We start from the raw sequence: 25,706 nt of genomic DNA, 5'->3' as shown, positions 1-25,706 counted from the left end.
GCTGCGCGCGTGCGCAATCGCGCACTGCGCGCAAATTCTCGGCGCACAAGAAAATCTAGCCAGCGCACAAAAATGAGGGCTCAAAATTACTAATTAAGAAGCGACTTAAGTCAAAGTTACAGTGCATGAAGGTCAAAATACACTGGTCCCCCTGACGTCCTAAATGCGGTAGTTTGAAGTCGAGTCGAAGTAGAACGAAGTTGAGTAAAGTTAGTAGAGTATGTCGAGAACCGGCTTCTTCGGCTCGGCTCACTAAAAGGAACCGGCTCTTTCCGGTCCTAAACGGCTCTTCAAGTGGTTTTTGCTTCTTTACCCAACATGACCAAATATTAAGTAAAATTATGCACAAAATGACTTAAAAGAGGGGGGGAATAGAACAAAAAATAAAAAAATAACAAAATGAAAAAGTAGTGAAAAGCTGAGAAAAAAAGAAACAAAAGGAAAAGAAAAAATGAAGGAACATTTTTGAAAAAAGCCAGAAAAAAGAAAAGAAAGAAATGTAGGAAAAAAGTGAATGGAGAACAAAAAGAAAAAAGTAACAGCTCGGAAAAAATAAACACAATGAGATTTTTTTTAAAGGAATTCAAAAAAAAGTAGAAAAAAACAGAAAAAAGAAGATAAAGTTTGTGTTGCATTCAAATAATTTCCAATGATATCAAGTGAATCTTGTTGACAACATTGTACTTCCACTAAAAAACGTGATTAAGTACAGTTCTGTATCTTACAACCGACTAAATAAGCCCCCAAAAATGTTAATATTATGCGACAAAATATATCAGGAAATAAAAAGAAATGGATATCTTGTGAAAGAATTTTAAGAACAAAAGACGTTTGTAGGCCGTACAACCTTTGCAATAGTACATGAGTCAATTCATTCAAAAGAGAAAAATAATCTTGCATTGCCGGAAACTCAGCAAAATGTAACTTGATGTCAAGTTTTGGACATGTTTGATCATGATTCAGTTGCCACACTTGGGATTGCTGTTGCTCACTGTAGTTTCAAGCGTTGCACACCGACTTTGTGTGAACGCTCAGACCCGTGGAAAATTACAGGGAACATCGGTCCCCTCACAGCCCAGACAGTCGCCCATTGTTGCTGCAGGACAGAACAGGACAAGAGGAACAAAGACACCCGCTGGCTACCACACACTTGCAACTTCTCTCCTCCGCCACTAGACGACTCTCAAGCCGGGATCTCGAGTCTTCCCCCTAGCCTCCCTCCCTCCCTCTCCCGCAGGTTAGGAGGCGGGCCCTGTCCCGGCAGAGGAGAGGCAGCCGAGCACGGCGCAGAAGCACGTCGATTCCTCTTTCAGATGTGTTCGCTCTCTGATCTCTTTACTTGGACACACAGCTCAAGGATCCATCGAGACGGAGCATGAGAGCGGCGTGGGAAGCGGCGAAATACGACGACTTATACCCGGACTACCGTCTCACCCATATGCGGATATCGCGGAGCTCTCCCGCCGGGTTCTGCCGATGTGCTCGCTGGTTGTAATATACCCAAGAGCGCCGAGACCTGAGTGGGGAGACTTGATCTCACAGGTAAAAAGAGTACTTTTCTCTCATTTTTTCGTGTTGTTATTCTTTCCGGATACAATGACTACCATCGTAGGCCATAAAAACCCTGTTTTGCTAAGCTATCGAGGAGGGGGGGACGGTTCTCGGTTCTCCGGGGTGGTGGTCTTTTGTCGCTGTTCCGCCGCAGTGGACTCGTGCGTGAGATCGTGTATTTTTGGGTGTCTACGTGCAAAGTTGCGCGGAGGTACACGACCGGGAGCTGCGTATCGGACTCCCCCGATCAAAAACACAACGTCCCGGGAGAGAGGCAGCCTAGTTCCGCGTCACAGTCTAGATTTTATCTCTCATGGAGGCGCAGGACCGGTTTTGGTAAAACACAGGAGGTTCAACTCTAAACGCCATCGTTCGATGTTCACACAATAAACCGCGCTGGTGTCTCAGACGTTTGTTTTCCCCGACTTAGTTTTTGTGCGTGACGCAGTTCTCTATAAACCGTATTTATTCGATTATGACGCTTTTTTTAACCTAACTTGAGGATTGTAGGGCATAAATGTTGTGTCGGGAACCATTAACGACAAGATTCAAACCCAGATCGCGGTGGCGAGAGCGCCGATTCTCAACCACTAGACCAGGGCAGAGAGCTACTTTTTGTTACTAATTACCGCAAAAGGGCACCCAGTTTGATATGCATTTCCAAATCAACAACTTATTGTGTTATTACTATGTTATTACCATGTTATTACCAGGTTATTCTTTGGAAGATAGATTGATGGATACTTTATTCATCCCCGAAGGGAAATTCACACTTCCAGCTGTATCCTTGTGTCAAAAAAATAAAATAATAAAATGAAAGATATTGAATACAAAAATACCTAATGTAACGTGTTGATAAAGAGCATTTAAAAAGTGTTACGGAAAATATACACTGTAATAAAGTAGGGTTAAATAGACACAGTCAACCACGGAAACGATAATTTTACTAAATAAATAACTATAACTCGACACCGGTAAGCTATTTTCATAACAGGTCCGTGGGCACCTTAGCTCTCCTTCGGGGGCACCACATTGGAGACCCCTGGTTTAAATTTGCTTTCTTTTTCTTGGAGGTTTTGGTAAAACACACCTAAGGTTCAAATATAGACTATTGTATGATCATCACAAAATTAACCAAGCTAAAGTCTCAGAAACTGTTTGTTTTTCAACTTATTTCATTTATATTTACTGTGTTTTTGTGTATAACGCACAACCCCAATTTTGAATGAAAAATCAGTACAAAATTAAGTTTCACTTATTCTTAACTTAAAATAATAATTTTATGTCACACGTGTTGTTTGAAGAAACTAATGCAATAGGATTCAGACCCAGCTCGCGGTAGTAAGAGCGCCGATACCTAACCACTACTCCCGATGTTGTCAGTCTGTCTTGGAAGTGCCAAAACATCCTTCTGCAGGTTGATCTGACGACAATTTTGTTTTGTTTATAATCAATTAAATCCAGCAACACTGAAACTCAGATTTATAGCAAAGAAAACTTTTACTGATGATATAAAACAAGGGTTGGCTCATACCTACAATGCGTGATTACTATAGTCAACAAAAAAAATGCTAAAATATACTACAGAAAAACACCCCAGCCCCAAAGGCTACATCAGAAAACAGAATTTTGAAGCACAGTGAGAGTCAAAAAAATAAAAACAAAAACTGTAAGTGAATACCTTTTCGGGTGGCACAAAGGCTTTTTAATGTTTTGCGAGAATATTGGACTTTGAAGATATAAATTCCCCTGATATAAGTGTCTGCTATGTAGAGAAACAATGCGGTACGGGTTTCGCTTCAGACGGTTCTCTTTCCAGGAAAAGAAACGTGACGTTCACGGTAATAAATGAGAAGATCTGTTGATTGATGACTTCAAAATGACTTCATTGTGAAAAGATGTCTGCGCGGGGATTACCTTTTTATCTTCTCTACTCACAGGACCAAGGGTGAGGTGTGCAATATGGAGAAACCGTTGCACATCCTGCAAAAATCCACGGACGGTGTTCCGACCGGTATTTCGCTCGACGTAAGCTTAAATGTGGACGAAGGGGAGGACTATGCCGAACAATCAATTGTGGGACTGTCGGACAAAATACCTCTTGTGAAACCTTACTTCAAAAAGAAGCAGAGGAAAATCGACACCAAATGCCTTCACCGCGCCCTGGAGGAGCCCATTCTGACCTCCCTGCTGAGCGGCGATATACCGGGGGATGGCGTGTTCGTGCCGAGGAGTCAGGCCGGACGAACGCCGGGGAACCTTTGCGCTGCCGTGGTGGCTAAACAGAACTGTATTGGGCCGGTTTGCGGCCTCAAAGACTCGCCGAGCGCTGGCGACGCGGCGGAGAGTACCGGGGATGTGGAGATGGCCGATACTACGGCGGAATTGGAGGAGACTGAGCGGAGGGGGGAGCGGACGAAAGTCGGCGTCAGGGCTGCAGGCAAGACTGGGACAATAACGACTGCCAGCAGGGATGTACCTCCCATAGTCACACCCCAGGCTTCTCACCAGGAGGGAGCCATCAAAGACCCCTCAAGTCATCCAAATCCCGCTCCTGTTAAAGACTACGCAGCCCTCCGGGACTCCCACCCCCTACTCCTGCAAGCCCAGCTGCCTGACAAAGGAGTGCTTTTTCAGGATAAAAGCGAAGAGGCCTCCCTGGACTTGGTGTTTGAACTGCTCACCCAGCTTCAGTATCACACGCACCAATCAGACTCTGTGGACATTTGTGTGGATTTTCTCCAAGGACAATGCGTGTACGGCAGCGACTGCGCCCACCACCACACGGTTCTGCCCTATCACTGGCAGATCCGTAGGAGCGATACTCAGACGTGGCAAAGCATGGCGGACGAATCCCAGGAACAGCTGGAAAGACTCTACTGCAACCCGGACAATGATCAAGTCCGACTCAAGTATCAGTAAGTGTCAGTTCCGCTCTCGTAGTGTTTGCCAGTGACTGTGCTCGTGCCAACTGCCAAGCAGCTTGTGTTGTCACTTGGCACAAGTCTTTGCATGTTATTTGTCAGATGTTTTTAGTTGAACAACAGTCACTCAAGAATTTGCCCTTTTGGTTTTGTTGACAATCCACACATTCCTTCCAATGGTTTCTTCATTTTCCTCACGCTGAGGTTTTGAGTTTTTCCTTGCCCTCATGTAGGTTGTGGATCAGAGGATGGTGTAATACTATGGTCTGTCTAGTCCCTTGAGACTTCTTGTGATTAAGGGCTACACACATAAACATGACTTGACTTTAAGATCTTCTATAATCCTATTGTTTTAATGTGTGTAGATGTGATACCAAACTAAGTTAGCCCTGAAACTCATCCATAATGAGGTTAGCTTGAGCATTTACAAACTTAAGCATTAAAAAAACGGTAACCATTAATGTAACTAGTTGTATTGACCTAAACATGTTGTTTATTCGTCTAGATCAGGGGTGGCCAACCCGGTCCTCAAGAGCCGCATGTCCTGCATGTTTTTGGAGTTTCTCTGTTCAAATACAGGTGATCCCAATCACCTGGGTCATTATCAAGCTCCCGCACAGCTTGCAAACAATCTTAAAATTTGCATCACCTGAGAAACCTCCAAAACATGCAGGACATGCGGCTCTTGAGGACCGGGTTGGCCACCCCTGGTCTAGATGATAAACACTTGTCAAGTCATGATTATTTGTATAGCCCTTGATCACAAGAAGTCTCAAAGGGATACACAGACTACAGACTATACAGTAAGCACTTAACAGTAAACAGTCAACAAACAAACAGGAATTCAGAGCTCATTGAAATCTTAATTTACATATGTAATGTGTCTTTCACAAATAGTTTGTGTTGATATCAACACGTTTAACTCATTCACTTGTTAAGCAGATAGGTGCCAACCATTTAAAGCTTTTTTGGCTATATTTCCAAAACCCACAATGGGTTTTCTTTCATTATCTATACAAAATAATAAAACAAATAAAAACTGATTAGTCTTTCATTGTGGACAAAAAAAACATGAGAACAGAAATGGATCATAAGAATGTTTTACAAAATTGACAAAACCAACTTTTTCATATGGAGCTAGTCAAACCTAAAACAGTATGCTGTCATAAATTTTGATAAATGAATCACAATATGGCCTTTCAGTAGTTTTTTACTTATTTTACTTTATCAGATTGTCAGTTTTTTGTTGAATATGAGGGCCAGTTTTCTGCGTGGTTAATGGTTAGATGCCATTGTCATGACAACAATGTTGCAGTAAACTGATTTGCTTCGCGTAGATAAGGAAGCGACTTCCTGTTAATTGTGTTTGAGACCCTTTTCTTTTTTAGTTTGAATCGCTGCAGCCTAGGTTTGAACCTAAAACCTGCATCCTAACACGATTAGAGCTAGTTGCAATTATGAACAAATATTTCTTTGCTCCATACCTCAAATAGTGTCCACTTACCTGAGTCACCAGGCAGGTTATTAGGGTTGGGAGGGTTGGTAAGAAGTACAGAGAGTAAAAGGGAAACTTGACCACAAGATTTCTCTGTATTTCGTAGTGCAACCAAAGCGAGTACTACAAAGCACTAGTAAGAATACAAACTAAAGACTCAAAGTGACCAACCTTGCAATTTCTTTCTCATTTCTTTAGCCAAGCCTTTTGCAAGTTTTTTATTTCGGGTACCCGTAGCAGCAAGGTGGCGGACAATTATGTTATTTCAAAAATGCACCTTTACATGATAGTTCATGGACAGTAATCTCTCGCTATAATGTGGGTTACTTTTCACGGTTCCAATACTGCAATTTTTTCTCTATTCTGATTAGCTTGACAGACTCAGATTTCTAGACCTAAGAGTATTTTCAAAATACAGGTTCATATGATTTGTTTTTGAATATTATTTAAATCGATTTTTTCGATGAATAATGTATTTTACTACTATGAAAGGATAGTGGGATTGTGGACGCGTTCTTAAGGATGGGCTGGGCACCCGTATGATGCGGCAGGGGTAAACCAGTGAAAGCTGTCGGGCCCTGCTGTTGAACACAAGAGTGTTTGTGTCACCCTGACCCGAGTGACATGGCCGCTTTCTGGTGTCCCATTTCATCTGGAGGGACGAAAGCATGACCAACTTAGGTGCTGGGGTGCCTAACTTGTGATCTGCATTTTGTTAGGGCTATTGGGTTGGCCATAGTCAGGGATCAGAATTTCCGCTGTTTTTGAACCCCAAAGGCATTCCGACTTTTTCACTTTTTCTCTTGCGTAGCAAACATTCAAAATCCGACTGTCTCACTCTTTCCTTTATTGCTCTGGCGCACCCTGGCGGCCGTTAGAAAAATTGGCCGCATTGTTGCTCAAGCTGCAGGGACTGAACTGCATTTGAACTTATCTTGCAGTATTTACAAAAAAATGGGGGGGGGGCTCCGCCCTGTTTTATTCCTGGACCCTGGCTATTTCAGCTGAAAATGAAAATCTCCATTCTGATCCCTGTATAGTCCAAAAGATTTTGGTCTTTTTAATTTTTTTTATTATTTTGTATTTTTTTTATGTTTCCTTGTTATTGTATGTGTTTGTCTTGCTGTCGGTACCCCTCTTGAGGGTTATGACCAAGGTAGATAGAACTACTATGTGGTGCTGTCTCTAACACATGTGCAGAAAATCCCTCTAAAATCCCTCTAAAATGAAACTTTAAGGCCACTCATTGTATGCAAAGTTTTTTCGTAATTTTTAATTGATTATTTTGGTTTTGTTTTTGTTATTGTGTGCAAACGTAATCTATCAGGTCCCTCATCATATGACTTCCCATCTCCCTGGCTGTAATATTTGTGATTCATTTCCTGTAAGTCAGTCCTGTTCTTGGCTGCAACTCTGTCCTAAGCAGACTTTAGAGCACTCATGGCAGAGCGTGGTGAACTTCTGTGACCCCCTGTGCGGTCACTGACACAGCCGCACTTGGCAGCTTCAATCCCTCCCTCGGTCATAGACATGCACACAATAGAGCACAAACACACTCACACATTTACTCTCTCGCACTCGCTCTCTCTCTCACTCTCTCTCTGCTTTGCACGCAGATGCTCACGCAAACCAGAAGAGAGAAGCTCAGTGGCTTGCAGCGCTCACACGCACACAGTTTAGCAGACAGAGATAAACCTCTCTTTTCACTCTCCTCTCACACGCCCACAGTTACACACTCAAACTCAGATACGCTCTCACACACATGCAAGGACTTGGCAGACCGCGGCGGGGTGACATAAAGGAGCATGCCGTTTCCTGCGGAACTGTACTGTATGCGTGCATAGCCACACACAATGAGAACATGCACGGTCACCTTGTTCTATATCTATGATGTACCCCAAAAGCCGTTCACATGAGTTTTGTCCGTTAATATTTCTTTGTGTGTCGTACGCAGAAGGAACAGAACGTCTATTCATTTCACTACAATCTTGAGTACAAGAGGTAACAGAAATATCTGCGTAGTTAAACCCTTCGCAGCAGCTTTAATTGCATACCTAATAAATTCATCTATCTATCTACCTTGGTCATATCCCTCATGAGGGGTGACCGACAGCAAGACAAACACGTACAAGCAATATAGCAAAAAAACACACACAAAAAATTTGGGACCATGGCCAACCCAATTGCCCAAACACCCAAACAAGTTAGGCACCTCGGCACCTAAGTTGGTCATGCTTTCGTCCCTCCAGATGAAATGGGACACCAGAAAGCGGCCATGTCACTCGGGTCAGGGTGACAGACACAACACACTCTTTTGTTCAACAGCAGGGCCCGACAGCTTTCACTGGTTTACCCCTGCCGCATCATACGGGTGCCCAGCCCATCCCTAAGAACGCGTCCACAATCCCACTATCCTTTCACAACACCTCCACTCCTTTCTATCACCAACAAGAGCTCTAGCTTCCATTATATTTAGACCCCTTTCCTGCAGAGCACTCATAACACCATACATCCACGTCAATCGCGGCCTTCCTCTTGGTCTCTCCTACATATTGTTAATTTCATTTTTTGGAAACGTTATGTTTGGGGCCTCATTGGGTTGTGGGGTGTATTTAATGTGGGGTTGTTCTTTTACATATAGACTAAAACAGGCGTCAACTTTTGGTCAATTATTAGCGCAAGGGTCTTCCAGTTTGATAAGTATACATTTATAAAATAACAACTTCTCATGCTATTTACTATGCTGTACATATGTTAGTACCAGGTTAATGATTGGAAGTAAGGTTTAATAAATTCAGTCAATAACTAAAAAAATAATCTTACTAGAAAATTACTGGCCCAGTACTGGTGATCTGTTATCAGAATCTCAGGCTACTCTGTTGTCCTTAAGGGCACCACTTTGGCAACCCCTGGTTAATGTTACGTGGGATCAATTTAGTTGAAAGTTGTAATTCATTTCGCTAGTTTTGAATAGATTTAAGATCATTTGTTCCTTTAAATAATGTTACCCTGTATGGTATTTCTTTTCACTGCATTTGTTAGTAAATATTTGTCTAAACTCCTGCAGTAGATGCTATTTTTTTTAGCATTTGCATCAGATCCTCTTTTAGCAATACCATTAGGCTAGCAATGGTTTACAAGTAAAGCATAATTTAGGATTACAGTTGTCTTAACATTGTTAACATGATTATTATTATTTTTTTTAATATATGGTGGATTTGATTGTTGTTTAGATATAAGTGTTACAGTCAATTCTAACTGAGGAGTCATTGAACAGCATAAAGGACACATAAGGCTAGCATGGTTCTTAGCAACCTACAGCTCTAGTACCACACGTGGCTCTTTAGCACTGCCTTTGTGGCTCCTTGGAGCTTTTTCAGGAATGATCAAAATGGTAAATATGGGGGAGGTATGTTTTTTTGTAATTTTGCGGTTTTCTGTAAGTGGGCAAATACAACAAACATTCCTAATGTTTTCCAGTACTTTAAAACGTTTAGAATAAAAAGTAACTGACTAGCTTTTAAGTATGAATCCCTTTATGTTTTCATTTTAGAAAATACATTCATATTTAACTTTACATTTTTTGTGGCTCTAGAAATATTTGTGTTTTTCTTTTCTTTGGTCAGGTTTGGCTCTTCAACATTTTGGGTTGCAAATACCTGGGCTTGATATAAGCACCACAGTGTTTCAGGGCATTTTTACAACACTGGGAATTTATCGTGTTTGTTTGATGATTATGTTAAACATCCCTAGCCCATAACTACAACGAGTATCTTTGAGAAAGAGAAAGACTCCCCAGTTTCTCCTTACTTTGTGTTATCAGCACAAGACGGAGCTGTTAGGCTCCTATTACGACTTAAATTACCATAAATCATTCTGCGACTAAGGAACTGGTGTGACATTGTACTAAAGCACTTTGAGAGACACGCATAAAAGTTTGGTGTGGTCCTCAAGTGAACACTAGATTGTTATTTGATGCAGTTTTTTTTTCTCTTTTCTGACTTACAAATCTCAAGGACAAAGCAAATACTTTACAGCACATCTGGGAAAAGTGGGACCTTCTGGCTCCATCTGGCTCGTCCATTGCCTCTGTAGCCCTCAAGTCAAACCAAAACATCAAGCATGCGCTTATTTTTTTTGTGCATGTGTGCCCTCATCGCACACATTTAATAGTCTTTGACCTTACTTCGGTGTTGCTAACCTAAATCAAGCGCGGTACTATGAATTTGGAGTTCCCAAAAGAGTTTATTGTATTTATAGACTAGTGTCAGCAAACAAAGTCTGGCCAGCCACCACAATGTTTGGGCATTTGCTCCACAATGCCAACTTCAAAATGATAGTCTTACAAGTACTGGAATATTCAATGCCGTACTAGTCATTTATTTTTAAAGCTAACCCAAATATACAATTTCTGTGGTTGCTACAATTATTGTGGTTGCTAACCAAACTTTGACATTTCAATTGCTCTTACATTTCTGTGTAAATGTTTATGTGAAGCATACTTTTAAATTGCAATACCAATTTTAGCAATATATACAACATGATATCTAAAATGCCAAGGCATTTTGCCATAATATTGTTGTACTCTGTCTGTATCCCTTACATCGCTCAATCACATCACCTGGAACCAGTCTTACAAAGACACATTTGAGGATAAGGACTGAACTAAACGTTCAGCCTGAGGTTTTGCCTTAGGCATCTTGTGTTCTCATGTCATCTAATATACTAGTTTGAAATTAGTTTTACTGCTAAATCACAATTCTGTGAAGACGTTCAGTGCTCGGCTAGATCATTTGACTTCCTTAGAGATGCCGCCCAAAGTGATTGAACTGGATGCTCGTGGATAATAAGTGGTGCATGGTCCCTCAGATGTTTATCGGGAGATTAAGCTTGGCTCATGTACGGCAAATTACTGCAATGGAAAACTCCAGTTACTAGTGTATTTTGGAGTGTTTATACTATAACCATAGTCCTTTTTTCTGGGTGCTGTACCCAAAATAAGAAATACCAAGAGAGTTAGCTGGTTTGAAAAAAGACCTATTGCAAAGAAGAGTGAACTGCCAGTTGGTGCAATCATTAACTGGGATGTTGTTTCTTTATACCGATTTTCCAATTGTTTTGTGTTTCATGAATTATAAATGCATTTGAGTATGACTGTTAAACACATAGTATCGTATTTACCTTATTGATATTGCTTTGCAATTTTTTTCAGCTGGATGAATATTTTAACTCTAACTGAAACTCGACGCAACGTGCCCTTCAAACAGGATGTGTACCTGGTGATGTCACACGCCCTCATATAGCCAGACAGGCTCAGCTGGCTCCTGTGATAGAAACTGCACATGGCTCAAAGATTTGGAGCCATTCAAATACACACTTTTATCATTCAAAATCATCACTCTTCTTAGCTGCACATTTGTTGATTGATTTGGGTTTTGGTCATGGAAGAAGTAAAAAATTTAAATAAAGCAAGATTGTAGTGTGGGTACTTAACGCTCAGGTGAAAATACATTTGCTCTATGACCTCTCATTAACAATGGCAAATACCTCTCCCAAGTCTTAAAACTTAGCATGTTTGCGTTGTTTTTATGGCCATCCGAGGATAGTGAAATTAAGTTTATTAACACTTATTAAAAGACATACAATGGTAAGGCATGTAGGTTGACAAAGCCTCGAAATAAATTCTGTATTTTTCAAATGATGCCACCCATTTTTGTCTTACAAATATTATTTGAAGCCAAAGACATATTTCTCTAAAACAGTGTCTTTGAAAATATCTTTTGTTGGTTTGGATTGTTGAAAATATGTGTACTGTATAGATCGACACTGTCTGAAAAAACATCTAACTTGTAAGAAATGATCATCAAAGGACATACCATCAACAATGTTAATATGTTTAAATGGAGTAGAAAAAGAAGGAAGACCTATCATGCCACACCCATCAAACATCTCGTGTTTTGGTGAGCTTAAGGGCAGAATGCGTACGGCACGGCGGATAAGTGGTTAGCGCGTCCGCGGCACAGTTTTGAGGTCATAGGATCAAGTCCAGCCACCAGCGTTTTTTTGCATGTTCTCCCTGTGCTTGCGTGGGTTTCCTCCGGGCACTCCGGTTTCTTCCCACATTCCAAAAACATGCATGTCAGGTTAATTGGCCGGTCCAAATTGTCCTTCGTGTGAATGAGCGAGTGAGTTGTCTGTCCCTGTGTGCGGCTTGGCTGGCAACCAAGGTGTCCCCTGCACACTACCTGAAGATAGCTGGGATGGGCTCCAGCACCCCCGCGACCCTACTGAGGATAAGCATTACAGATGATGGATGGATGGAAGGGCAGAATGCTTCCCTAAAACCATGATACTTTTCACCCTTTAATGTTCCTGTAAAAAATGTTAAGAGTTTAATCTTGGTTTTATGGTTACTATTATCAATTTGGTTCATTGAAATATTTTTCCTGGAACATTTAATGAGAAGTGAGAAGAGTCCTTAATAATGTTGCAAGCCAGCATTGTCCTACAGACAAGGCAGAGAGCAGCCAATGATCTTCTCGGCTGTGTTTATCGCTCTTTGTATGTTTTTTTTTCTGTTTGCTGCCGTGCCACAAGCATACCACACAATAATTCATGTTAAACAGGCTAACAGTGTAATGTTTGTTAACAAAGCTGACCTTTTAAACGATGTTAAATTCTGTCTTGGTGGCTTTTTGACTTCAAGAGCTAATCCTCTGACTTCTTTAATGTTCCGGTTCATTCAGCGCTTGGTTCTATCAAAGCTTTTTGCTGCACTAGCCTGGCTTCACAAGTCTTTGATGGCGTTCTATAGAGGCAAAATCCGGCTGGTCTATTCATGACAGCAAGCACGTACGCACGCACTGGGGGATCACTGTGGTTACCTCGGTTTGATGATAAGATCGATCTCGAGCTCAAGAGCAGTAGTTGACATAATGAGCATGACCGTTGTTATGGCAACACAGACACATTTTGTCGTCTGTGGATTTGTGTCTTGGCAATGCCTGGTATGAAGTGTGAGAATTGTACCGTTCTCATTTGTGAATTATTTACAGCACTAACTATTCCCAGCCATATGATACACCAGAAGAAAGGTTTGTCTTTGTGGTGATGTCAACAGCGAATGGGAACGTTCATGCCGTCAGCAACTTCTTGTTCGACGAGTTGCACAGTTATAATCCTCAACGGTCCAGTTTTTAGTTAAGCAGCACTGTACTGCTGAACTCGCGAGGTTTTATATGCATGAGAGGGTGTGACCACAGTGGACGTGATATTAAGACTTAAATTCCCTTTTTTGGATGGTGAAAACTGCAACAATACAATACAATGCATTCAGACCATGGGCCAAAAGGTTTTTGAAAATAAAATGCAAAAACTTTACATCTGTCTGAACTATTATAAGATGTAATTTTATTATATCATATAAAAACTTTAAGAAACGTACAAAATTGCCTTATAAATCCTTTAACATTGATGGTGATGGATTAAACATGCAACATTCCTGCCAGCCGTTGTCTTAAATCTTTGTTTAAATTGAGCTGGCATAACCAGGAGGCGATGCAAGAAACCTGAAAGCAGTATTATTTCCTACAATTTTCATGTTAAATCCCAAACACAAACACAAAATATTTATGTAGTCCACTTCTTAATGAACTTACATCTGTTTATAAACTTGTTTTACTTTTTAAATACAGTAACTTAATTATTGTTGAAAAACAGTTGCCGTATGGGCAACATAGTGCATGTTAGCGAGTCACCGATTTACCGCCATGATACGGTCTTCTTTGCAAACTTTCCAAGTCGTTTTTTTATTGGCCGTTTTCAGACTAAATTGCTCCAAACTTTAATTTGTTGTTCGTATATGCTATGGTGTGTGTTTATGTTACCCCTTCAACTAGAGACGCTATTAAGCTTGAGCGACTTTGGTCAGAGATTATAGTTATGTAGAGATTCTTTTCTCTTGAAAAAATGTGTCTGGTAAAAATAGTCCAAACTGAAATTTAGTGTCAACTATTACTATCATTCATTTTTTTTTTGGGTGGTCAACGTCGACTAATAGTTACATCCTTACATTCCAGGTCGTAAATGACGTAAATGTTCTTGCGCCACCAATCTACCGCCATGATACAGAAGATCTGATTTGTAAACTTTGCAAATAGTCTTTTTATTGGCTGCATTCAGGCTAAAGTGCTCCCAAAGTTTTAAAGTTTTGGAACAAGTAGTTGATGTTAACAGAGACATTTCTGTATGTTTATGTTACCGCTCCAGACAGAGATGCTTTTGGCTATTGCGCATGAGCGACTCTCAGCAGATGATATTTATGTAGAGATGTCTCTCTTCTGACGACAATGTACTTCCATTGTCAAATGTTTCTATTAGAAATTTTTGTCGACCGCACCTCTCGTTCGACAAGTTGCACTGTTATAATCCTCGATAGTCCAGTTATTGGCGAAGCATCATCGTACTGCTGAGCATGCGTTTTTCTATATGCATGAGATGTTGTCTGTACTTTTTGGAATTGCAGTTGCACCCATGATTAGAACACAGCAGCATGTGATGTTAGATTTAGAAAACAGAACGTCTTAAGCCCATTTCCTGTAAAATGTGTGTGTGTAATAAGGAGCATATTTTCGGACTTGAAAGACGGCCCGCTAATTCTTGCATGGCCTCGTGACGAAGCGTGTGTGCGTGTCAGTGTGTGTGTGCAGGCCAACCAGAGCTACAGATAGGGCTCTTTTGTTAGCCAGGTGATAAAAGGCTTGCTTGTCATTAACTGACATTAAGAGTCACACAGGACTAGGGGCAAAGTGACCTGACATCAAACTCTGTGTGTGCGTGCAATTTCACGTCAAGTCAGAGTGATTCATGTCATAGATTTTATATAAAACACAAGATCGTTTTGTTTTGTGTGTGTGTTTTTTTTTTTGTGATTGTGTGCAAACATGAACTGTGTGTGCTTGCGTGTACTTGCATACTATGAATCAGCAGGGTGAGGTTAGGAGTTTGTTAGTCAAGAGTAGGGCCGGGAATTTAGATAAATATCCTTGTTCAAAAGATTTTTCAAACAGGTCTTCCTGGTTTAATGTCGATGCACTGGCGCAGTGACTCTCGACCTTTTCGCGCTTCCACAAAAGAATCAAAATAAAAAGTATTTATTTAACAACAGACCTATTCACCGCTTGGATCAATTTGATATGACTTTATGAAGTTTTTTTGTCCAAAATGAGACAATTATTTTAGGCTGTCATGAAAGTTACCCGGTTTTCGGGAATTATTTGTACAATACAAGCCTACCTTTGGGGTTTGTGATGAAAAAAATAGCTAAGATTACAGGTTTCAGACAAAAATGACTGATTTTTTTCCATCATTTTAAACAGTACCTTATTTTTTGAAAGAGCTGTACGGAATTTTTTGACTCGCTGCTGCTATCTCCTGACTTATGTCATTATTGAGGCCTCTGTCAGCTTGTTCATAATGTGCGTTCATGTACGTGTATTTATCAGATACGCTTGAATAGTCTTCTTTTTCATCTTTCTTGGGGTTTGGGTTGGCGTTTGGACTCTACTTGAAGAAGAATTCTTACTTTCACCATTTTCATGCTACATTAACAAATGGTAAATGGTCTGCAGTTATATAGAGCTTTTAAAGTCAATGAAGACCTCCCAAAGCGCTTTGCAATGTGCTTCACACTTACCCATTCACACACACACTTACTGATCGATCGATTCATTGATTTTAAAAAAATAATAATATTTATTCCCAATATTTTTTATTTACAGATTTTGTGTAGTAAATCCTGAAAAAATTGTTTAGAGAACAGAAGAATATTTTTAGATTCGATTCCCGGCTCCTCCGTGCTATATGTTGAAGTGTCCTTGGGCAAGACACTGAATTCCTAATCCCCGCAAAGAGCAGGGATGCACCTTGCATGGCTGACTTCCTATTGGTGTTTGAGTGTATGTGTGTGAATGGGTAAGTGTGAAGCACATTGTAAAGCGCTTTGGGATGTCTTCATTGACTTGAAAAATGCTGTATAAATGCAGACCATTTACCATTTTATCAGAGCTTTTCTTGTGGAAAACCCCATTCGGCCCTCCTTCACCCAGACTGTGGCTCTGGCGGTTCCCAAATAAATTGAGTTTGAGACCCCTGATATAGAGTGATACGATTTTGGGACTATTGAAACAAGTAGTGTTCGGATCCACTTTCTTCAAATTGGAATATTTTTTTCTCTCAACTTTTTTTAGGGACGTCGTCTATAAATGAGAGTTATGTTATGTACAATCTTCCTAAAATATTATGATTATAGAAGTGAATACATAATTTCAGTTGATGCCATCTGAAAAAAATATCACTTTTGTTTGATTAGTGGTTCTCCAAATAAATGTGACTTGACTTGATCGTTATCCAAATCCTCATCAATGGTTCATGCAAGACTCATTTTTGGGGGGAATAATATTTGTTTTATTGATTCCTGAATTAAAAAAATGGGGATAGGCTTTCACAAGCCATTAATGTTTTAAATTATTTTTCTTTTTTGAAGATAGTTTTATAATCTCAAGTAGCCTCCTTGAGGGCCTTCACGTTGCTCCATTTGTGAACCACTACACTATTACGTTTCATATGGCTGTGTAAGGGTTACACAATATAATAATTTGACTTACCATTGCATGTCTGCGGATGCTGCCTATTTAAATAGCCGGATATCTTTGAAAGAATTACTCCCGCCCTAAATCTGCTGGAAAAATATTTGTCACGCTCAGGTCATTTTTTTTTCATTTACTGAGTCAAACCAGTTCATCAAAAATAGTGATGTAACAAATGGAAGAACACAGATCAAAGCTCTAACGTAGCAGTTCTTTGGTTTCACATCCTGCAGGCTGGATTTTGTAAAAAAAGAGCAGGATAAAAATATTTACACTTTTCATCTTTCTAAATTTAAACTGAGGTTGCAAATACGAGGAATCTCCTGTAGTTTAGTTGGCCAGTTTATAGCAGATTACTAGATACCCTTTTTCCATGAAAACTAGGAAAAATCAAAAAACAAATCAAGCAATTTGCAGTTTTTGTATTTTAAATAAGGTGATCATTGCAAATATTAAACGGTAATATTAATATAGATGCTCCCCTACTTGAGATCATTTAATTTACGAAAAACGGTAGTGTGGCACTGTGAGAGGTCACCCAGCATCCACCCCGGAGAACAAATCCGTCTTCTTCCTAGTTAGTGTGTAAACATTCTATACTGTATCTCCAGCGCGCTGAGCACTTTGACATTTTTATTGTTTAATATCTCGTGCATCCATTTAATATGATTGGTGTAAAGTGTAAAGAAGAGGCGAGCCGTTTCTTTTGAGATGAAAATGGAATAAAAGCTTGATGCGGTTGAGAAAATGATTGAATCGCTTTTTTTCGGCCACTTTCTACCACCGAAGAGAAAGTCGTTTAATTCTTGAAGCTCATCTTCCAAAGTTAAACTTAACTTAAGTTATCTTTAGAGAGCAAAATATATTATGTTTATTTTTTTAGTACAAAACAATACAGGTTACTTATACAAGCCTTAAACACACTTATACAAACCTTAAGCATACATTCCGTGCAAAATATAGCACTAAAGCAACTCACGAATGGATTCAACTTACAAACAATCATCCGGAACCTACCTCGTTCGTAAGTAGGGTAGCGTCTGTACCGATATTGCACAATAATGTTTTTAATGATCACTACTTTGTTGTTTATGTAAGTGATAACAGTGTCTAATAACCACTTTACACCTATAAATGCCACTCTGATATGCTACAGGTAAAAGAATACAAATTTGTAAATTCTCTATCCATTCTGAAATACAATTTGATTCTATAATATTAATATTTAGAAGATAAGGTTGCTAGAATATCCTGTGTCATGGAGCTTAAACTAATAATAGTACGTCAAGTAACTATAATGCACCATGACGCACATGTTTCTTAAAACCTAAATTTACATCCAGGAAGTGTTAGAAATTAAAACCACGCATTTTTTTTTGCGTTATGTAATCTGCAATTTTGTTTATTACTTACTGTCTTGCCGTAAACGTACTTACACCACACCCAGAATTATATTCTCATGTGTTTGGATTTACTTTCCCCCTATGTTCCGGTCCGGAGCCTTTGCTCTGAAAATGCTGGTCTACTAGTGATTCCAAGAGCCAAGAAGAGATCCGCAGGTTCGAGAGCGTTCTCCATTCGGGCCCTGGTGCTGTGGATTCTCTTCCTTCTGAGGTTTCGATCTGCAACCTCAGTGGAAATGTTTAAATCTAAGCTTAAAACACACTTCTATTCTATAGCATATGAATAACCTATATTTTATATTGACAATATCTGTGTATTATTTGCCCTCATGTAGGTTTTAGATCAGGGGAAGGTGTCATAATAGTCTGTGGTTTGCAATAATCCGTGGTCTGTGCAGCCCTTTGAGACTCTTTGAGATTAAGGGCTATACAACTAAACATATCTTGACTTAACTTGATTTTAGTAGTTCTGTATTTACAATGTTTTTGATTCATATAATACATATCAATGAATACACGTTTAAGTTTTCTATTATGTGACGATGTTTGTTGTCAAAAATATTTATTCTATTTAAAAGAAAATAAGAGTAAATCATCAATAAAACATATAACGATGAATTTATTGCGTTAAAGTAAATAAAAACTTAATTCTAATTATTTACAAAAAAGATCCAGCTTTAGTTTCTGTGTGTATTTTTGCGCAAACGAAGCATTCGTTAGCGGATCTTATCAACTGTTTTATTGAGGCATGACTGGATCAGTTTTGCATGTGTCTACATGAATCTTTCTAAAGAATGTATGTGAGGGAGCGTTCTTTTTTTTCCTGTGACGTTCACACTCGCATGACTGATGCCAGTATGCAGGCTTGTGTGCGAGTTACGCTGTGAGAAAATCTCGAGATGTGTGCATGTAGAGGGTGGGATGAGAATAAATAGCCTGTTTGACATTCTTGTTACTTCCAGTATTTTTTTTTCTTTTTTTATGTTTGTAGATAGGCTATTTCTTTTTCCAGCAACAACCCCGCCTCGCCCTTCGCGTTATGACTTTGAAAATTCAACCGCGTGGTACAGGGTAGAGCAGGTTTTGCCGTTTTTTTTCCTCCCCCTTTCTTTTCTTTGCCTGCCTCCACACCTTAAGCACACCACTTTCAAGTCAGCAGATGTTTTATTTTCATTATTTAAATATTTAAAACGTGTAATGCATCAAACTGATCTCTGTAGAACCGGTGCCAGAAACGTCCCTTTCCAAGTTTTGATTAGCCTCCGTGTCCAAAGCGCCCCGTTTGAGTGCACTTAATTTAACTGGCGGAATTTTATTCTGGGAACGTTACAAACCAGTCAGGAACAAGAGGAGGGCCGGAGCAGAGTGAAAGGTCTATGAAAATTACCGAGTACTGTCCTGTCTGCTGTCCAAATATTTGTTAGGGCCACACAGTGGGAGACACAAAGGAGATCTGGGAGGCGGGGAGGCTCCCTGTAAACGCCACTAAAGTGCACTTTGTATGCTGATAATAAAATTTGCAAATGTGATTGTTCAACAGAATATATTGTACGTGTGCAAACAGTGGTTGTGTGTCTATCGGGGGGGAAGTGGGTGGAAAGCTTATGCAGCTGCATCCGCGGGACTTTCATGCAAAACAAAGGGGGAAAAGTCGTCAATCAAAACACAGAAACAATTAAGAATGTGCTTTTTTCCAAATGCACTAGCCTGTGTTGTAAATCTGCTCTATTTATTTTCTATTGTCCGCTTCCTCTTCCTCTCTTTCGCAGCTCACAGTTACAATTCACTTTCGATGTCATCATCAAACATTTTCAAATTACCGGAATATGCCTAAACACTGGACTTTGACTCGGCTGATTCGGAAAATGTTTAGGGTTTTTATTCCTGTGTTATTTCCTCTTACATGTTGACAACCTACAAACTGAATATAGAGTCCATGCTGTTTAAAAGTGTGTGACACAAAGCAATTTATGTTCATACTCAAAGGTGAATTTATTCCTTGTGAAACATTGTATGCAACAAGATTAGACATGGCATTCCAGGGTTAACTATTAATAAAGACTTTAAAAAGAAAAAAAAAAGATAAGAAACTATCGGGGTAAAGGAATGAATATATGTGATATAAAATATGTACTACGTAGTGCATAGAGACTGTCACAACCAGAACGGAATCAGGACCCAATTGTGTTTTATTGAAAGAAAGAGGAAGGGCTGCGCCCACGATCCAGTTTTTGCTTGACCCCGGAAGCAAGTCGCTCTCACACTCTGGTTGTGATCCGAATACGGAATTTGCTCTTCCGTAGCGGGCGATGGCGGTGTCAGGGACGGAAAACCTGGTCGTTAGCAGGAACTGGGAGAGCAAGGCGTGGTCGGGATCGGAAACGAGTCGTAAGCCAGAACAGGCTACTAATACATACGAAAGGCTTTACTCTGATGCAGATTTCTGATACCATTTTACATCATTTAACAATTTGGTTTTCAGTGATCTCCAAATTAAAACACAAGTTTACAATGCTGTCAGATTTTTAAGCAGGAGATGGCGGTGTCAGGTACGGAAAAATAGGTTGATAGCCGGGACAGAAGAGCAAAAACGTGGTCTGGTCCGAAACGGGTCGTAAGCCGGGACGGGAGAGCAGACGTAGTCGGGATCAAAAACGGGTCGTAAGCCAGAGACAAACAGGAAGATCAGGAACGGGCAAGTGGAAAAACGGGGGCAAAAACGGGACAGGCGGGAGTCAGGGTCAAAAAAAGGGCTTGCCTTGTATCAACAGAGATTCGCAGACGGACTGACAACCGGAGAGTGACAGGACTGGGTTTGAAAAGGGTCAGGGAGCCAATCAGAGCCCGCAGCGGCTGGCACCAAATGAGCGGCCACAGGTGATTCAAATTGGTTATCATAACAGACTGACCTAAATTATAATGAGTGCAATTTTGTGAATGAAAAAGAAGAGCGCATCGTAACAATAGTGCAATGAAAGGGAGCCAAGAAAAAAGTCCCGAGGTATATATTTTCATAGTCTCGTGTAATAACATTTAGCAGAAACGAAAAAGTGAATACGGAAAATAAGCCGCGAGATATGTTTTCACAGTCTTGTGTTTATTTTCTGAAGTTTACCCAGTTTTGCAGAGTATGTGATTTGGTTGTGCATATAAGTTACAAGGTGGAAGTTACAATGAATTTGCACATTAAAGGGACACTGTGTAATATTTGACTATGAGATGCCAGTGTGTTGTGGAGTGCAGGGATTTCGAACTTAGTTTGGCGCTTGTTGGCTCTCTTGTTTTTCAAATCAATGTATTTTTTACGTTTCTTTACCACTACAGGGGCGCTAAACATTACACAATGTCCCTGTAATGGAGTTGCAGTATTTTACCCTTTTTATCTCATTTTTGCCAAAGGTGATGGATAATTTAGTTCTTATAAGTTACAAAACAGCCATATACAAACAACCCGGGTCACCTTAATTTGCATTTCATGAATGTCTGCACAATTAGATATAATTTTATCCTTTTACATGGGTTCAGACCTCTTTCAACACTTCAAAACAGATACACAAAGCTGTCAATTATATTCTCAGCAAACGACATTAATGAGGGGCCCTTTAATTAGTGTATCTTTTGTTAATTTTTGTGTGAATGTATATTTGGCAATGATAACGTGTCCGTGCATGTGCGCACAAGTCTGACCACTGTCTGCATGGCATAGCGTGTCAATATACGGTGCCCATATTTATGCAAGTACTATGTCTGACCCAGAAACATGACTTGCTGGAGGCCATATGGCAGACTAATGTAGATAGACTGTCGCCCCCACCTCTTCACCCCACAAACACACTCGCACAAAAACTCGTAGACACGCTGAGATGATGACCCTTACTTTTTTCGAGAGGTCGTAGACATTTTCTATAGTAGTTAAAATGCTGATAAAGTGAAAATTATAACAATGGTACAATAAAACCAGAAGCCATTTTAGTTTGTTATTACTAAAACCAGTTTTTTTTTAGGTATACTTGAAATAATTGTAAATGCCTGAATTTTAATACAGTGGAACCTCGGTTCTCGACCATAATCCGTTCCAGAACCCTGTTCGAGAACCGATTTGTTCAATCATAGAAATCATTTTTCCCATTGAAAATAATGTAAATCGTTTTAATCCGTTCCAACACCCTGAATGTTTACCATGAATGTTTAACGTAAACATGAAGCTAACCCAGGCTAATCGTACGTTCGCGTTATCGTAATCTTCCGTACGAAAGATTACGCTAACATGAACGTGTCAAAATAAAAAAAATCAGTCATTTAGCACCACAAGTGGCTAGCGCTTTATTGGAAAGGGGGCTCCGTTCCAACACCCTGAATTTTGGGCTCAGTTCCAACACCCTGAATGTTTACCTCGAATCATAAAGCTAACCAAGGCTACTCGTACGTTCGCGTCAGCGTAATCTTTCGTACACGAACGTGTAAAAAAAAAGATAAAGAAAAGAATTATGAATACGATTTCTTACCTTTGTGGTGGTTAGCAGAAGGCGCATGCTGTATTCCCCCTAGCAAGATCGGAAACTCGCACACCTCTTTCATGTTTAGCTATTATGTATTTCTTAAAGGCAATAGTTGTACGAACAACTTTTCTTTTTTCACCTGTCCTGCTTGCACCGACCTTCTTCGGAGGCATAGTTAGGGGCTAAAACACTCCGTTCACCGATATTAAAAGCGAAAGCAAAAAGAGGCAAGTGCGCACGTGATAACAGTTGGTCATGAGGGGTGGGGGCGATCTACACGATCTACACCCGTACGCCGCTCTGCATTGCATCCTAGCGTACGCACTCACGCATTTCCGGCGTTCGAACTCCGAATTTTTGACCGAACAGCGAAGCAAGAATTTCTCGAAATCTTTGGTCGAACACCAATTTATTCGAACTGAGAGGCGTTCGAAAACCCAGGTTCCACTGTATTGTGTTTTCATTGATTAGAAAATGTTTGAATTTTGGGTGAAGTGCTTGTGAAGGCTTGAAATTCTATTCATGTTTCTCACAAGTCTGCTTGAAAATGATGTTGGTTGGGGCCATTTTTGCATGAGAAATATGTAAACAATAAGGCCTCAAAATTAATTATCCCCTAATTAACAATTGTTTTGACAAACTCATCTAGTATCAATACTAATTAATTAGGAATTCAGAAAAAATAAGACTAATTTAAGTGCAACTATTGTTTCGAATATGTGACAGTTTTTAGCCTTTTTTCTCGAAAACTGATTATTGTCTGTAATGCCATTTTTGCACGAGGATGACGATTTGTTAGTGCAGGATGAAAATGGTGAAAGTAAGCAAAGGCCTGTTTCAAATACAGTCCAAACGCCAACTCAAAACTCAAGAAAGATGAAAAAAGAAGTGTTTATTCGAGCGTGTCTGAGAAATGCATGTACTTGCACGCACATAAGTAGCTTGACAGAAGCTGCAAATATGACATAAGCCAGAAGATGGCATGTAAAAAAGTTCAAAATTCCATACACCTGCTTTAAATAAAATGAAAAGTAAAAACTTCACTCACTTTCTGATTAATTAGAGGTCCGGTCATGTTGTTCCTCGACAGCGAGGTTAATACGCTTGCTTCATGAACTGTGACCGCTTTGCAGCAGAGTCACGTATCCTCTGAATGCAAATTACCCAGACTCGTTTAAAATAACATCTTGTTTTTCTGCTCTGTGCTTCAGGGGGTCAGTGTTTTCCCTGGATTTTGGAGCCATGCGGGTTTGTGACCTGAAGTTTGATCGAGTCCGCAGACTGTCCACTCCCCCTAGTCCTCTCGCCATGGCCGCCACGACCCCCGATCCTAGCTGTCACACAGTGTGGAAGTACTACTGCAGAGACAACTTTGGCTGGAGGGAATACTCAGAGGTAAGACCCAATCAGGACCACAATGCCCAACACATTAACTCGAGTTTGATCAATCATTTAGCCATCAGATGAGTTGGGATCAATGCAGTCTCATTTGAGTGCTCGACAGCGGTGGTCCGCAACCTTTTCTGTACTTTGGACTGGTTTAATGTCTGAAAATATTCTCATGGCACGTCCCAATCATGACATTAGTAATATTAACAATAACAACAAAACAAAATAAAATAAGCCTTAATCAAGCCATGTCGATTTCTTCTTGGCTCTTGGAATTACTAGTGAACCAGAATCTTCTGAGCAAAGGCTCCAAGCAGGAACATAATATACCACTAGGGATGTAGTTGACATACGAAACGGCATTCAATTTGAGCTAATCATCACACTATTTTTACTCGCAGTACCACGTTGTACAATATTGTTTTGGGTAAACTCTTTCATAATGTTCTATTACAACGTTGTACAACTTGGCATCATTATTAAAAATAGTGTGATGATCGGAAAATCAAATGCCTATGACATCTCCATCCTTTCTAGTTCAGTGATAAGGATTCTGTGCTCTACCCACGACAAATAATGTGCAAATGTGGTCAGCAATAATTTTTGACTGGTTAATCATTGCTCAAGTACATTAAATACCACCGTAAAACCTTGTATACATCGCTCACCCAAATTTTCAGTTATTTTGTTGGTAATAAAAATGTGCATTATGTAAAGTAGCAGCAAAAAATAAGGCAACGTTTATTTATTACTCTGCGGTCCACTACCACACGACCCACAGCCTAATACTGGTCCACGGCCCTGTGGTTGCTGAACAATGCTCTACAGTGTAACATAATTGTCATCATACATCATAATTTCATTCATTGTTTCTATTTATTGACCAAAATGCACACAGGAAACCTAATATTTTTTTTTAATTCCGTGTCCTCCTTCCCCTCTCCCATAGCCTGTGGTAAAGCTTATAGAGAGAGCGACTCTGAAGGGTCTCAAAGAAGTACGATTCATCACGCTCCAGAACCAGTACATCCTAAACATAAGGGAGGGCTTCCAGCAGAATGCCATGTTTGGGTTCCGGCGTCAGATCAAGAAGCGGCCCATGTTCCTGTCCTCAGTGATGCTTGCACCGCACCTAGAGTAAGTAATAAACAAGACTTATTTAATGTGAACCAGAACCATTGCATTTCATACTATAAAGATTTTAGGAATTTGTGCATAGTAGGTTTAATATACTGATAGATCTGCTGTATATACATGTATATTTTATATATATATATATATATATATATATATATATATATATATATATATATATATATATATATATATATATATATATTATATATATATATATATATATATATATAAATAAACTTTAAACCTTGAAATATTAAATTGATAATGCAAAGCTTCAAACCTTCATTGACCGGCATTGAAATTCTATCTTTAAAACTGTTTGAAAATGAGTTACTATATCAATGTATATGTGTCTTTTTTCTTAGCCCCTACTTACTGTGAGCCTATCCATCCATTATCTGCACTGCTTATCCCCAGTAGGGTCGCGGGGGTGCTGGAGCCCATCCCAGTTATCTTCGGGCAGTGGGCAGGGGACACCCTGAACTGGTTTCCAGCCAGTCGCAGGCCACAGAGACAATTTAGTCTCTCATTCACATCTAGGGACAATTTGGACCGGTCAATCGACCTGACATGCATGTTTTTGGAATGTGGGAGGAAACCGGAGTGCCCAGAGTAAACCCACGCAAGCACGGGGAGAACATGCAAACTCCACACAGGAGGTT

At 39.9% G+C, this 25,706-nt stretch overlaps 1 protein-coding gene across 1 annotated transcript in view; it reads left to right on the top strand.

The window, feature by feature from the left end:
* The first annotated feature begins 1,255 nt into the window (after positions 1 to 1,255).
* tiparp (TCDD-inducible poly(ADP-ribose) polymerase) overlaps positions 1,256 to 25,706 on the top strand; it is a 46,495-nt gene continuing 22,044 nt past the window's right edge. The window contains exons 1-4 of the mRNA XM_088345554.1: positions 1,256 to 1,542; positions 3,492 to 4,469; positions 23,730 to 23,913; positions 24,857 to 25,044. Coding sequence (XP_088201680.1) covers positions 3,514 to 4,469; positions 23,730 to 23,913; positions 24,857 to 25,044 — 1,328 coding nt within the window. The 5' untranslated portion in view covers positions 1,256 to 1,542; positions 3,492 to 3,513. The remainder of the gene's footprint in view (positions 1,543 to 3,491; positions 4,470 to 23,729; positions 23,914 to 24,856; positions 25,045 to 25,706) is intronic.

Source organism: Urocampus carinirostris, chromosome 10, assembly GCF_059441175.1.
Source record: "Urocampus carinirostris isolate Australia breed hairy pipefish chromosome 10, RoL_Ucar_1.0, whole genome shotgun sequence".
In the NCBI taxonomy this organism is placed as follows: domain Eukaryota; kingdom Metazoa; phylum Chordata; class Actinopteri; order Syngnathiformes; family Syngnathidae; genus Urocampus; species Urocampus carinirostris.
The sequence above is the reverse complement of the archived record's forward strand: the minus strand, read 5'-3'. Positions and strand labels throughout refer to the sequence as shown.